Source organism: Schistocerca piceifrons, chromosome 8, assembly GCF_021461385.2.
Source record: "Schistocerca piceifrons isolate TAMUIC-IGC-003096 chromosome 8, iqSchPice1.1, whole genome shotgun sequence".
Classification (NCBI taxonomy): Eukaryota; Metazoa; Arthropoda; class Insecta; order Orthoptera; family Acrididae; genus Schistocerca; species Schistocerca piceifrons.
Genome location: NC_060145.1, coordinates 265,232,067 through 265,247,900, shown reverse-complemented (window position 1 = coordinate 265,247,900; position 15,834 = coordinate 265,232,067). Strand labels below are relative to the sequence as shown.

Genomic DNA, 15,834 nt, shown 5'->3' with positions numbered 1-15,834 from the left:
CTCTACTTGCCTTCAGGACCAGGTTTTGGAGACTGTCATGACATTTCAGGAGCTGTGCATACTCAACACAGGTACTCCCATTCATTTCTGTGCTGATAACTGAGTCATTTTTACCCATCATCCTCTGTTTCTACTATCCAGCCTTCGCAGCCACTGTTCGGTGGGAAGTTATTGGTGGCTTTCATTCCAGTGACCACTTCCTTCTCCGCTTCCACCATTACGTAAACAGAAGCCACAAAAATGGATGGTCATCATGGCTAACTGGACATTGTTCAGACAGCTCGCTGTGTTTGAACACCGCAACAATGTCCAGCAATGGGCGGACTAAATTACATGACCATCCAACGTGCCACTGACTTATCTATCCCAAAGTCTTCAGGTAATATTATAAGGCAACCAATACCTTGTTGGAGTGATGATGAGTGTCATTCAGGAATCCAGGACAGGCCTTCTGTGGCTTTTCAACAGTTTAAATGCCCCTCATCAGCCAACAACCTCACAGCCTTTAGAGTTGTGAGAGCCAAGGCTCAACGTATAATTAAGGAGAGCAAGCAAAGATCATGGAAAGTGTTCCTGGACTTCATAAACTGTTCCACTTGTTCTACAGAAGTATGGGAACCCATCACGATGATTTCTGGTAAACACAGTTGTTAACCAATAGCAGCAGTGCTGAAATGGGTGTCTCCAAACAGCATCCGGAGACACTGCTCAGACTATAGCAGAACATAATGTTTGGAAGGTAGGAGACGAGATACTGGCAGAAGTAAAGCTGTGAGGACGGGGCACGAGTCGTGCTTGGGTAGCTCAGTTGGTAGAGCACTTGCCCGCGAAAAGCCAATGCCAGCCAGGATCCAGCATTTTGCAGCTATCGTGCAACTGTAGAGAAGGAAATTGGTCTTCAAATCCAACAATTCTGGGTCATACAATTACCCTTTCTCCAAGTGAAAACTGGAATCGGCACTGTAATACTGCATCCACTCATGACCAAATCCAGTATGTGAGGACATAGTTGCTGTTTCTTTCTTGTAAAATTAATATACTTGGAAGACTACCTCACTAATTTCTTTGTGTAATATTTGTTGTGATTTTTTGCATGCATGCATGAACCTTAAAACCAATGCTAAATGTTCAGTATCGATGAGGAAGAGCTCATGACAGACAGAATGATGCTACGGATGACATATTGTGTGATACATCTTTTCTTATTGGGGATATTTTCACTGCCCAGCTTCTGCTATGTTCACCACTCTGATAGCAGCTACAATAATGAAAATTAAAATCAGCACATTTATTTACAGAGTTATAATAAGTAACTAATGTATCAATATACAGGATATTTCCAAAGACGGATAAGTTTCCTGCTTTTGCTGTGTGTACATTAACTTGAGATAACACAGAATGTAATGAAACTGGATAGGCGCAAAATCTACTCATTAAGCAGCAGCAGCAGAACAACACATCTGTAATAAGATTAACCTTTGTGTGTGTGTGTGTGTGTGTGTGTGTGTGTGTGTGTGTGTGTGTATGCATGAGTAGATTTCGTATCTATCCAGTTACATTATATTTTTGAAAAATTGATTAGTTTTGTTGACAGATTGTAATGAAGTATTCATAAATTTACTTTGAATCTTCACTGTATTTCCCTGTAATGATAAAGGAATATTTAATCACAGAAGGCAGTATGAACAAATACTCCAACAAAGCTCTTGAATTTGTTCTTGAAACTCAAAAGACCCTAAGTAGTTTGAATGTTGCATCAACTGCGTTTGTGGCTAGACTTTCCTGTGTTACAGGCAATCTATTAAGTTACTGTTGCAAAACTTAATATAGCTAAGCAGCCTGTACTCATTGCTTTTATTATCTCTATATGTTAACTCATTTAGACCAGGTACTTTCTGATGTCAATCTTGATGTTTTTACACCTTAACAGGTAGCGTTAATACAGGAGACAGAGAAGATCAAATGTAGAGCAGTACTGCCGATTTAGGAAACATGAAAGCGTTAGAGAGATACTCATCGAAATCCAGTGGCAGATGTTAAAAGAAAGGCATTGCACATCATGCTGAGTTTTGTTGTTAAAATTCCAATATCGTATGTATACAGTGTGTCCCAGGAAGAATGGTCAATATACAGGGGTATGACACGAATTATCATTTGAAGCAAAAAAGTCTAGTAAACATGAGCTCTAAAATGCATATACAGTGAAACCCCTCTTTTATACTTTTCAAGGGACTTAAAGAAAAATGTCAGGGACTTGTTTATTATCTACGAGGGCAGTTCAATAAGTAATGCAACACATTTTTTTTCTGAAACAGGGGTTGTTTTATTCTGCATTCAAATACACCAGGTTATTCCCCAATCTTTTAGCTACACAACACTATTTTTCAACGTAATCTCCATTCAATGCTACGGCCTTACGCCACCTTGAAATGAGGGCCTATATGCCTGCACGGTACCATTCCACTGGTCGATGTCGGAGCCAACGTCGTACTGCATCAATAACTTCTTCATCATCCGTGTAGTGCCTCCCACGGATTGCGTCCTTCATTGGGCCAAACATATGGAAATCCGACGGTGCGAGATCGGGGCTGTAGGGTGCATGAGGAAGAACAGTCCACTGAAGTTTTGTGAGCTCCTCTCGGGTGCGAAGACTTGTGTGAGGTCTTGCGTTGTCATGAAGAAGGAGAAGTTCGTTCAGATTTTTGTGCCTACGAACACGCTGAAGTCGTTTCTTCAATTTCTGAAGAGTAGCACAATACACTTCAGAGTTGATCGTTTGACCATGGGGAAGGACATCGAACAGAATAACCCCTTCAGCGTCCCAGAAGACTGTAACCATGACTTTACCGGCTGAGGGTATGGCTTTAAACTTTTTCTCGGTAGGGGAGTGGGTGTGGCGCCCCTCCATTGATTGCCGTTTTGTTTCAGGTTCGAAGTGATGAACCCATGTTTCATCGCCTGTAACAATCTTTGACAAGAAATTGTCACCCTCAGCCACATGACGAGCAAGCAGTTCCGCACAGATGGTTCTCCTTTGCTCTTTATGGTGTTCGGTTAGACAACGAGGGACCCAGCGGGAACAAACCTTTGAATATCCCAACTGGTGAACAATTGTGACAGCACTACCAACAGAGATGTCAAGTTGAGCACTGAGTTGTTTGATGGTGATCCGTCGATCATCTCGAACGAGTGTGTTCGCACGCTCCGCCATTGCAGGAGTCACAGCTGTGCACGGCCGGCCCGCACGCGGGAGATCAGACAGTCTTGCTTGACCTTGCGGCGATGATGACACACGCTTTGCGCAACCACTCACCGTGCTTTTGTCCACTGCCAGATCACCGTAGACATTCTGCAAGCGCCTATGAATATCTGAGATGCCCTGGTTTTCCGCCAAAAGAAACTCGATCACTGCCCGTTGTTTGCAACGCACATCCGTTACAGACACCATTTTAACAGCTCCGTACAGCGCTGCCACCTGTTGGAAGTCAATGAAACTATACGAGACGAAGCGGGAATGTTTGAAAATATTCCACAAGAAATTCCCGGTTTTTTCAACCAAAATTGGCCGAGAAAAAAAATGTGTTGCATTACTTATTGAACTGCCCTCGTAATAATGGTTTATTATCTAAAAAAACTGCCGATATAATGGGAACTGAAAATTGGGAAGCAGAAATGTTTGACTCAATTTCATACGTTGTCATTGATGTTTTTGGAACACCTATCACTGTCATTCATTATTTAAATAATGAAACACTGCATCAGTTACATATTTTTTCATGCTTAGCACAATGTGTTTCCAGAATTTTTTCTCGATATCAAGTGCAAATATTTACATAAGTATTTTGTGTGGTGTTTGCATATGTGTTGTTCTGCATCTCTTGAACTGTAGTCGTCTATTCGAGGTTATCCTATGCCCTGCTTCCTCAGTTATGTAGAAAATCACACACACATGCAAACTATCACTCACATTGTTTTTTTGTGTAACATCACAAAAAAATACATATGTAAATACTACACTTAACGAGAACGAACCCTTGAAACACATTTTGCTCAGCATGCGAATATACGTAATTTGCGCTGTGTTTAAACCAAAAGCATCTGAGCAATGCAAACTGAATAAAGGTGTCAACTAGTGCTACAAGCAGCCAAAAGCCGAAACACACTAAATATGGTTCAACAGAGGTGTGATGACAGTCACAACAATCACAAAACTGCACATGCGCTGTAGACAGAGTTCGGAAATGGTTGTGATTGGTCGTGATACCTTTATTTGTACAAACCTAGTTACTCTTATCAGCCACCATGCAGAGTAGAGTTTGACAGCGGCAGGAGATACAGCACGAATTGTTCCAACTTTTACACATTTACCAGTTTAAGTCCACTAAGTAGAGCACCCTGGTGTCAAGGAACTTAACCACATAATGTTTCACATAATGTGTGTAAACACTACTTGATGGCCAACATCGTGCTGGCGTCATTTTACGTCAGTTTTTTTTTTTTTTCCGTGAACATTTTTTCATAAAGCATTAATTGCGGGAAAATTATAAATATGTTGATGCAAAATCGGTTTGAATTAACATTGTGGACATAGGAAATTTGACAGGAGTGATAAAAAATGTCGTAAACGGCGGAAACACAATAATTCCTGGAACATAAAAGTGGGGTTATACTGTATCTTTATCTTTGTCACAGTGAAACACATCTCTTGTCCTCAACAAGTGCTCACAATTCTTGCCATATGCATTTTAGAGCCCACATTTACTATGCTTTTTTTGCTTTGAATGAGTGTTCCTGTTGTATCCCTGGGACATGTTGTGTTTAAGGAATTGACCATGATGGGCATATCGAAAAAATTCAAACTTGTATGGATTTGCTGCATACTGTTTGTAAATGAAACAAAAAAATGGGGATATGATAATGTTACATAAAGTACTCTTTGTAACACACAGTAGAGATGTAAATATTCTCTGTTCATTGCCACAGTCATCTGATGGTGTACTCTTTCATGCTCTCTTATGGTGGGTTGGGGTGCTGCTGACTCTTTTGCTTACCAAATACCAAAAACCAAAATAGAATGCAGTTGTAGGTCATATAGAAAAGCACAAGTTTTGTTGAACTTACTTTGTTCGGACCACATCTTTGTTTTTGTGATGTAGTGTCTCAACAAGGGTTTGTGTGTTTTTGTGCACAGTGAGTTTTTTTCTGTTTTGGATCAAGTCAACTTGCACACTATGCTCTCTTGAACTAAAATAGCTGTCAAAATATTCCACTTTGAAACCTGACAATTGTTTGAGAGAATTTATTAAGATGCAGCACATAAATTTGCAAGACGATCAACATTTCAGTATACCCCAAATACTCAACAATGTGATGATTTGTCTGTTGTTGTTGTTGTTGTTGTTGTTGTTGTCTTCAGTCCTGAGGCTGGTTTGATGCAGCTCTCCATGCTACTCTATCCTGTGCAAGCTTCTTCATCTCCCAGTACTTACTGCATCCTACATCCTTCTGAATCTGCTTAGTGTATTCATCTCTTGGTCTCCCTCTACGATTTTTACCCTGCACGCTGCCCTCAAATGCTAAATTTTTGATCCCTTGATGCCTCAGAACATGTCCTACTAACCGGTCCCTTCTTGTTGTCAAGTTGTGCCACAAACTCCTCTTCTTCCCAATTCTATTCAATACCTCCTCATTAGTCATGTGATCTACCCATATAATCTTCAGCATTCTTCTGTAGCACCACATTTCGAAAGCTTCTATTCTCTTCTTGTCCAAACTATTTATCGTCCATGTTTCACTTCCATACATGGCTACACTCCATACAAATACTTTCAGAAACGGCTTCCTGACAGTTAAATCTATACTCGATGTTAACAAATTTTTCTTCTTCAGAAACGCTTTCCTTACCATTGCCAGTCTACATTTTATATCCTCTCTACTTCGACCATCGTCAGTTATTTTGCTCCCCAAATAGCAAAACTCCTTTACTACTTTAAGTCTCTCATTTCCTAATCTGATTACCTCAGCATCACCTGACTTAATTCGACTACATTCCATTATCCTCGTTTTGCTTTTGTTGATGTTCATCTTATATCCTCCTTTCAAGACACTGTCCATTCCGTTCAACTGCTCTTCCAAGTCCTTTGCTGTCTCTGACAGAATTACAATGTCATCGACGAACCTCAAAGTTTTTACTTCTTGTCCATGAATTTTAATACCTACTCCGAATTTTTCTTTTGTTTCCTTTACTGCTTGCTCAATATACAGATTGAATAGCATCGGGGAGAGGCTACAACCCTGTCTCATTCCCTTCCCAACTGCTCCTTCCCTTTCATGCCCCTCGACTCTTATAAATGCCATCTGATTTCTGTACAAATTGTAAATAGCCTTTCGCTCCCTGTATTTCACCCCTGCCACCTTTAAAAATTTGAAAGAGAGTATTCCAGTCAGCATTGTCAAAAGCTTTCTCTAAGTCCACAAATGCTAGAAATGTAGGTTTGCCTTTCCTTAATCTATTTTCTAAGATAAGTTGCAGGGTCAGTATTGCCCCCAGTGTTCCAACATTTCTGCGGAATCCAAACTGATCTTCGCCGAGGTCGGCCTCTACCAGTTTTTCCATTCTTCTGTAAAGAATTCGCATTAGTATTTTGCAGCTGTGACTTATTAAACTGATAGTTCGGTAATTTTCACATCTGTCAACACCTGCTTTCTTTGGGATTGGAATTATTATATTCTTCTTGAAGTCTGAGGGTATTTCGCCTGCCTCATACATCTTGCTCACCAGATGGTAGAGTTTTGTCAGGACTGGCTCTCCCAAGGCCGTCAGTACTTCCAATGGAATGTTGTCTACTCCCGGGGCCTTGTTTTGACTCAGGTCTTTCAGTGCTCTGTCAGACTCTTCACGCAGTATCGTATCTCCCATTTCATCTTCATCTACATCCTCTTCCATTTCCATAATATTGTCCTCAAGTACATCGCCCTTGTATAGACCCTCTATATACTCCTTCCACCTTTCTGCTTTCCCTTCTTTGCTTAAAACTGGGTTTCCATCTGAGCTCTTGATATTCATACAAGTGGCTCTCTTTTCTCCAAAGGTCTCTCTAATTTTCCTGTATGCAGTATCTATCTTACCCCTCGTGAGATAAGCCTCTACATCCTTACATTTGTCCTCTAGCCGTCCCTGCTTAGCCATTTTGCACTTCCTGTCGATCTCATCTTTGAGATGTTTGTATTCCCTTTTGCCTGCTTCATTTACTGCGTTTTTATATTTTCTCCTTTCATCAATTAAATTCAATATTGCTTCTGTTACCCAAGGATTTCTATTAGCCCTCGTCTTTTTACCTACTTATCTTCTGCTGCCTTCACTACTTCATCCCTCAGAGCTACCCATTCTTCTTCTACTGTATTTCTTTCCCCCATTCCTGTCAATTGTTCCCTTATGCTCTCCCTGAAAATCTGTACAACCTCTGGTTCTTTCAGTTTATCCAGGTCCCATCTCCTTAAATTCCCATTTTATTGCAGTTTCTTCAGTTTTAATCTACAGTTCATAACCAATAGATTGTGGTCAGAGTCCACATCTGCCCCAGGAAATGTCTTACAATTTAAAACCTGGTTCCTAAATCTCTGTCTTACCATTATATAATCTATCTGATACCTTATAGTATCTTCAGGATTCTTCCATGTATGCAACCTTCTTTTATGATTCTTGAACCACCTGTTAGCTATGATTAAGTTATGCTCTGTGCAAAATTCTACCAGATGGCTTCCTCTTTCATTTCTCTCCCCCAATACATATTCACCCACGGTTTCCTTCTCTCCCTTTTCTTACTCTCGAATTCCAGTCACCCACGACTATTAAATTTTCGTCTCCCTTCACTACCTGAATAATTTCTTTTATCTCATCATACATTTCATCAATTTCTTCATCATCTGCAGAGCTAGTTGGCATATAAACTTGTACCATTGTAGTAGGCACGGGCTTCGTGTCTATCTTGGCCACAATAATGCGTTCACTATGCTGTTTGTAGTAGCTTACCCGCACTCCTATTTTTTATTCATTATTAAACCTACTCCTGCATTACCTCCATTTGCATCTCAAGGACTGAGTGCATTACACTTGCCAACAGCACTTGACAGACCAGATCGTCACCCCTCCAAGTGAAAGCCCAGCTTGACAGTGCTCAACTTCGATGCTCTGATGGGAACCAGTGTTACCACTGCGGCAAGGCCGTTGGCTTTGTGTAAGGAAGGAGATAAAGAAATACCATCAAACTTTCCCTCCAATTTAACTTCTACCCACATTCTTAAAAATTTTCGAAAAGATAATATACAGTCATGTTCTTAACTGTCTGAGCACAAGTAAAATACTATCCAGGCCATAAATCGGATTTCGAAATTGTTACATCATTGAGAATTATGGGCTACTGGCATATTTTTTGATCTGTCAAAGGCATTTGACTGTGTAAATCACAATATCCCTTTGAATCAATTAGAATATTATGTTGTAACAGGAAATGCTGCAAAATAGTTAAAGTCCTATATCTCTGCTAGGAGATAAAGGATGTCAACAGGAAAAAGATGTGTATTAAGTTGTGAGGCATTGGAACAAATAATATGTGGTGTCCACCAGTGTTCCATTCCAGGTCCCTTACTTGTGTATATCAATGACCATTCATCAGTAACGTCAACAGATGCCAAGTTTATTTTGTTTGCAGCTGATACAAACATTGCAGTAAATAGTAAGTCAAGTGTAGCCTTAGGAAGGTCAGCTAATGAAGTTTTCATGGACATTACTAAATCGTTCCTAGCCAATTCTCTGTCACTCAACCTTGCAAAAAAAAAAGCCTAAAATATTATGACAAGCAGTTGAAGTTGACAGTATTAAATTTTTGGGATTACAAGTTGATAACAAATTTAATTGGGAAGAGAATCCCACAGAACAGATGAAGCACCTAAAGATATCTCCATTTGCTATGCGAAGGTTGTCAGGCATAGGTGACATAAAAATAAAAAAGCTAGAGTAATATGCTTACTTTCATTCCATAATGCCATGTGGGATTATTTTCTGGTGCAACTCATCAAGCCAAACTAAAATTTTCCAAGCCCAAAAACATGCAGTATGAATTATTTGTGGTGTTAATTCAAGAATGTCTTGCAGACAGTGTAAGGAACTGTGGATACTACGGTAACTACTCCTACCCAATAAATTTATTCCTTAATGTAATCTGTCATAAAAAATTATTCTTTTTTTTCCGCACCAATTGCTCAGTTCATGGAATCAGTACCAGAAATTAGCAAATCTTTTACAAAGCTGTAAATTCACTTACTGTGATTGAGAGAGATGTCCACTATTCAGCAATACACATTTTTGAAAACATGCCAGAAGCCATAAAAAGTTTAACTAATAACAAAGTCCAGTTTGAGACCAACTCCTTCCACTCTGTTTATGAATTTCTTAACAGACCCGATTGATAATGTAAATATTGCGTACAATCAGACTTCTGTACAAATTTTGTGCAGTAATGCGATCATTGTAAATAAGTGCTTATTTAATTTTTTAATTAGATGATGCATAGCTAAGAATTAGCGTATGCACATGACTGTACTGAATATTTAGTATTTGGTGATAAGTTTTATATCCTTTTAAAAGTAAACATGCTGAAGATTTTTTGTTTTCACTAAATCCACATCCACAATGGCAGTTTTGTTTGAGATCTGTGGAAGAAACTTTAGCATATCAGTTCTTATTTTGTAAATATTTAGTGTGTATTCATGTTTTCTGACATGTTGCTCATCCCTGAGGGTCTCCTCACTGTGCATCAGTTTGAACAAAAAGTAAAATTAATCTAATCTAGGGACACAAGTCCGTTTCCTATTGCATGATTGTTAGTGCAATGGAGTGTAACAAGCATGTGATAGAATTTTTCATGCTGCTATGAATTAATCATTGGCACAAAGGCAAAGGTGGTTTTTTAATTGAAAAAAAAAACTCCATTTTTTAGAACGTTGATGTTTTGGATAACGACGTTGAATATTCAGGTTTCTGTCCTCTTTTACCAATTTCAATGCAAATCAGCAGTTTGCCGACTTGCTTGCAGTGTCATACTTAATGTTAACAGCAATTTCAGGGAAGAGAATTCCAGTTTGAAACGTGATGTGTTATTGCTATCAAAATCTATTAGAATAACATTATAGTTAGGACGATTCAAATGGTTTTTGTGTGAATATTTCTTGCATACTTGAAATTATCACACAGTAAGTTATTTTGACTAATATATCTCACATGTTTTTATTTGCCATTGTTGCTGCATGCTGTTTTACAAACTTTTGTGATTGAACATTATGATCATCTTTTTGGCTTCTATCTTAGCCAAACTTGAAGAAATCACAACTAAGTGATGTGACAGCTCAGAGAATTTCACTTGCTGCCGTGAAATCTAGTTCAGGGAAATTTTGGATTTCTAACTGAAAATTTCTATGAAATTTTTTGATGAAACAAAATCTCTGCTAGAGCATCCAGATGGATACTATCTGATATCTGAATCACCTACCAGAAAAAAGAACAAAAAATAATTAACCCTGTCCATGACGCAGGAAGGAAAGCAGTGAAAACAGAAAGAATGAAAGTATATATCCGAAATATGTTGTGTTCTATCAAACCAGTCCTGTATTCTGATTAATATTACTTTCTGATTGACATTTCAGTGAGACAAGTGGCATGGGCCAACTGCCATCCAATCATAGTTCTTTCTCGAGTGCCACGTGCATGCTGTGTTACCTGTTTTGTATGTAGGATTGTAAGGGATCCGTGATCCCACGAACATAGATATTAGTATCTGACACCCAGGTTGATAGCAGACAGGAGTCGATTGTCGAGTGCTGCAGGAAGCAGTGAGATGAGTGTCGAGTGAGCAATAGTACTGGAGAGACGGGCAAGAATGGTGGTCGAGAATGGTGGTCGAGTGAGTTGTAAATGGTAAATACGCCGGAGTATGACAAATGAACGCGTCCCCCTGATCATCGTGGGGTTGACCCTCATCGATACCGATCTGCGAGTGATATGGAAACGAGTGACAAGTGCCGAATTACGTGTTTCGCGGCAACAGTGTCGGCCAGCATCAACCGTGGATTGCAGTGAGGATTGTTGTGAATGCTAACCATCATCATTACATGTGATGAAGTACTTAAAATCAGCAACCAATAAAAGGATATAACCGTAATAAACGTGTAAGGCGAATGTAGCAACTGCCTCAGAATTTGTGTATTATTATGGAAAATGCATATCAGTTTGTACATCGCAACCTTTATGGTCTTTAATAATAGACAGACTTTCAATCATTAACTATTCCGTCTCAGAACAGCCGCACTCGATTGAAATACCCCTGAAACCACAGCAGAAAAACCGATAGCCTTCCATCCATTAAGCACACAGTCATATAATTATAAAAATTAATTGTTTGGCGGCTTCAGTAATCACACAAAACCCAATAAAAGACAAAACGACGGTGTTTCAGGTTGCAGTGCCTTGTTAAACATGGCTGGTTGCATAGCAGTAACACTGCCACCTCCTCCACCTCTCCCCTGCCACTAAAATATGTTGGTCACAAAGTAATTTTAATCAGAATATAAGAATCTAGTTTTTGGGTGCTACAAATCCTAACAACAAGCAATTAATTAATCCATATTTCATCTAGTATAACACACAGACACAGTTCATTTTTATCTTAATGTTCATTCGCTTATGGTGTAGTTTTTTTTTCCTTTTATGAATAGTCTCTAATAAATTTGATTCATTGCGAGCCTTTTACTCATTCCATTATTACACATGTTGCATTCACCATCTCAAAGCTAGTAACATTAGATGCAGAGAAAAAATATGATAAGTACATGATGAACGCTTAGGAATAAAGAGAATATAGGAAGAAAGAGATTATTAAATGAAGTGTGCATGGATACAAAAAGTGTGTGCTAGTAGAACATCTAGGTTTCCTGGATTCACTCATGTTTTACATGTGTTCAGGCACACAATCAGATCCCAAAAATTTGGCTTTGAAAACCTTATATTTCTTTTCTTTCTTTGCATTTTCCATTTGTGTTCTCCAGTTCTACTATTCACAGTTTCGTATTTGTTTGAATATTATGTATTACGTTATAATGTAGAACCCACAGTAATGTGCATGTTTTAATGTTTCAGCTCCCCCTCCTATAGCAGATAATGGATGTGATACAAAACTTTTTGATCTAGCAAAATCGGTGCACTGGATTGTTGATGAGAACTCTGAGGGCTCAATCTCCTTAGGTAACCTGTATACCAACAAGAGACGCCGAAGGCTAGGAGCTGCAGGTGGAGATGATAGTGAGGACGATGATATGACTGGTGCGCCACCAGTGAATGATATATATCGTGCCCGCCAACAGAAACGAGTTAAATGACATCAGGCACCTTCGTATTTATTGGACATTGACGAATGATCCATGTGGATATGAGCAATGCGAAACAGTTCTGGTTCAACAGCGCACCTGATAATGACCGTGCTATTCAGAAAATTTCATACTGAACACAACTTTATCAAGTAATATGACTGTAAACCGACTTATGAGTCGAACAAGGTACTGTTCTTACCCATAATATTGTACCATGTGTAACATTTACACCCTTCAGTTACTAGTTTTGATGTAAAAACATGTTGCTTCACATCGGGAAGCAATGCAAGTATATTGTCTACAAAAACAAATGTTATGGTCACATGTACTTACTTTTAAAACAAGAGATAAAGAAGGCAGTGCTCATTAGTTATATCATACTTTCGTTAATTTCACGTCCATTCTGAACAATCAGTAGTATCATCTCTTTCAATAAGTAGGACATGAATCATTCACACAAAACACGTGTAAGAGTTATGCTAAGAGATGAAATGGATTTTAGCTACTGTATGATAGTCCATTTGTAATTTTACAAAAGAACTGTAAAATATATATAGTTTATAGAAATATTTTATGACCTTTTGGCTTGAAGTCGTGTCCGTTTTATGTTAATAGAATGTGTGTTTCCAGTAAGTTCACCATTTTGTGATGATCAGAGGTCTAGGTGCTTGAAAAGTGCATTTCAGTATGTTGTGACAGTATTTGAAACTATAGATATTTCAGTTCTCATAAGTCGCGTTGCTCTGTAAATTTTGGATGAATAAGAATGTCTGAAAAGTACAAGAAGAATTTGTAGTACAATAAGCCTTTTTATTTTAAAATATTGTTGACTCGTTTTGATACTTGTATATAGTTAATATCATATAAACACAAAATAAATCAAATGAATGAAACTATGTATGATTTGTAGTAAATACAAAACTTTTAGGCTACCATACTTATTGAGTTTTTTGTAAATAAAGCTGTTGGTCATAAATTACAAATTTTTGTTTTCACTGTTACATATTCCATTCTTATTTATTTATTTATTGATCCATCCATAGGCAATATAAATGTTTTGGTTGTTGTCAACACACAAATGTACATAATACAGGTGCATTAATACAAAGGCTATTCAAAAGTCGCAAAATGGAAAACACTGTTAAAATCCGATGAAGCTTTGCACAGATGTGTTGGGCAGTGTGTCTGTTATGCCTGCCAGTTGTGTCACATTGCTCCTTTCAGTTTTGAGTGCATAGTGAGCATATAAAGATGCCTAGGAAATAGGATCTCCCACCAAGTATGAGGGCCTGATGAGAGATTTTGCCTGATGTCATGCAACCCACAAAATACAACTGTCATGCGATTCCTTCTTCGTGACAATTCTCGGCCACAGTCTCCAGGGGCTATGAAGCTGACCCCTGCAGCGTTTTCAATGGGAAGTGTTTGATCACCGACAGTACAGCCCGTAACTGGCTGTCCTGTGATTCATCTCTGCACACATGCACTGCTGGCTTTCAAGACAACATTTTGGTACAGTAAACGATCTGTAGACCAGCATAGAGGATTGGCAGAAAGCACAAGTGGCTGCCCTCTATGATGAGAGCATCGGAAAGTTGACACAACGCTACGACAAATGTCAAAGTTGGAGCGGCAACTTTATAGAGAAGTAGCTGGAAGGTGTAGCCAACTGTTGCAAAGAAAGAAAAAAAAAAGAAACCTTTCTGATTTTCACAGTGATTTTCATTTCATGAGCGATCGGAACTTACTTTCTGAATAGCCCTCATACAGAAGTATATCTTTTGTATTGAACATATTTTAAAATGCCTCTTAATCACAGTAGTTAATCATTAGCATCATTGTCAACAAAGGTTGCATTTCATTTCAGTTAATCCTTGACAGTGTAAAAACACTTTTCTAGCACATAATTGTTTAGAGTATTCCTGAAAGCATGTATGTCTTTGACCACTTGTGGAAGTTTGTTGTATAATTTAATTCCATAGTATGACACACTATTTTGGATTTTTGTGTTGTTTTTCCTAGTGAGGGTGCTGACTTTACCTGGTCCTGTGTTCGCGAAGAGACTTTTTCATTGGGTACCGATCTATGTCTTTCTTTATGTGGATCACATTTGCAAAATGTATTCACATGGAACAGTCAGAATTCCTTTACTTCACTTTTTTTTTTCAAATTATATCCCAAAAAATAATAATTTTTTTATCAATGAAAAACGTAATATAAAGAATGACATTATGTACAGACATATAAAGACAGCTTTTAAAGCTAAAAAATAATGTGTTTCAGAAATTTGAAGATCACCAATAGTAAAATCCCAATTATACTCATGAAATGGACTTCGGCTAAAATATCCCGAAACTGGAAGTCAGTTTTTAGTTTCTATGTAACTGTGAAGTCCAACCATGTATTTCGCAATGGTTATTTGTGAACATAAATCTTGGAGAAGCTGACAGTAGTACAGTGGATATATTTACCAGGTGTACCAGTATGAAAGGAGCATTTTTTTGTGAAAATGAAACACTAATTTTGAATTGAAAAGTAAAAACATTTTATTCAAAGTACTGGCCATTGCTTTCTATACATTTTGACCACCTTTCTGGCAATTTGTGGACGCCACGCCAATGGAAATGTTCGTCTTTCGAAGCAAACCAATCAGACACCCAATTTTCGACTTCTTTGTAGGAATGAAAGTGTTCCTCAGCCAATGCGTGTCCCATTGACGAAAACAAATGGTAGTTGGAAGAGGCCAAGTTTGGTGAATACGGCGGATGGGGTAGCAGCTCCCAGCCAAGTGTTTTGATGGTATCCTGAACCAGTTTTGCTTTGTGTGCATGTGCATTGTCGTGTAAAAAAATTACTTTGCCATGTCTTATGGCCCATTCTGGTCTTTTTTTGATCAATGCAGAGTTCAAATTGACCATTTGTTGTCTGTAGTGATTAGTATTCACAGTTTCACCGGGTTTTAGAAGCTCATGATACACCACACCTTTCTGATCTCACCAAACACAGAGCATTGTCTTCTTGCCAAATCGATCTGGTTTTGTAGTCAATGTTGATGGTTGTCCCGGATTAATCCATGATTTTTCCCGTTTAGCATTCATAAAATAGGTACATTTTTCATTGCCAGTAACAATTCGATGAAAAATTGATTTTCTTTCATGTCTTTGAAGCAAAATTTGACAAATGGTTTTTTTGGTTTTCCATCTGTCTTTCATTCAGTTCATGTGGCACCCATTTTCCACACTTTTGGATCTTTTCCATAGCTTTCAAATGGTCAGAAATTGTTTGTTGTGCAACATTTAGCATTGCTGCCATTTGCTTCTGACTTAAAGTATCATCTTCATCCAATATTGCTTGCAATTCGGCGTCTTCGAACTTTTTTGGTGGTCTCCACGTTCTTAATTTCTTACGTCAAAA

The 15,834-nt window shown here is 38.4% G+C and overlaps 1 protein-coding gene across 1 annotated transcript in view; it reads left to right on the top strand.

Annotated features, from left to right (window-relative positions):
- The window catches only part of LOC124711653 (protein suppressor of forked), a 154,608-nt gene extending 141,310 nt beyond the window's left edge, over window positions 1-13,298 (top strand). The window contains exon 15 of the mRNA XM_047241840.1: window positions 12,191-13,298. Coding sequence (XP_047097796.1) covers window positions 12,191-12,429 — 239 coding nt within the window. The 3' untranslated portion in view covers window positions 12,430-13,298. The remainder of the gene's footprint in view (window positions 1-12,190) is intronic.
- Window positions 13,299-15,834: the final 2,536 nt, after the last annotated feature.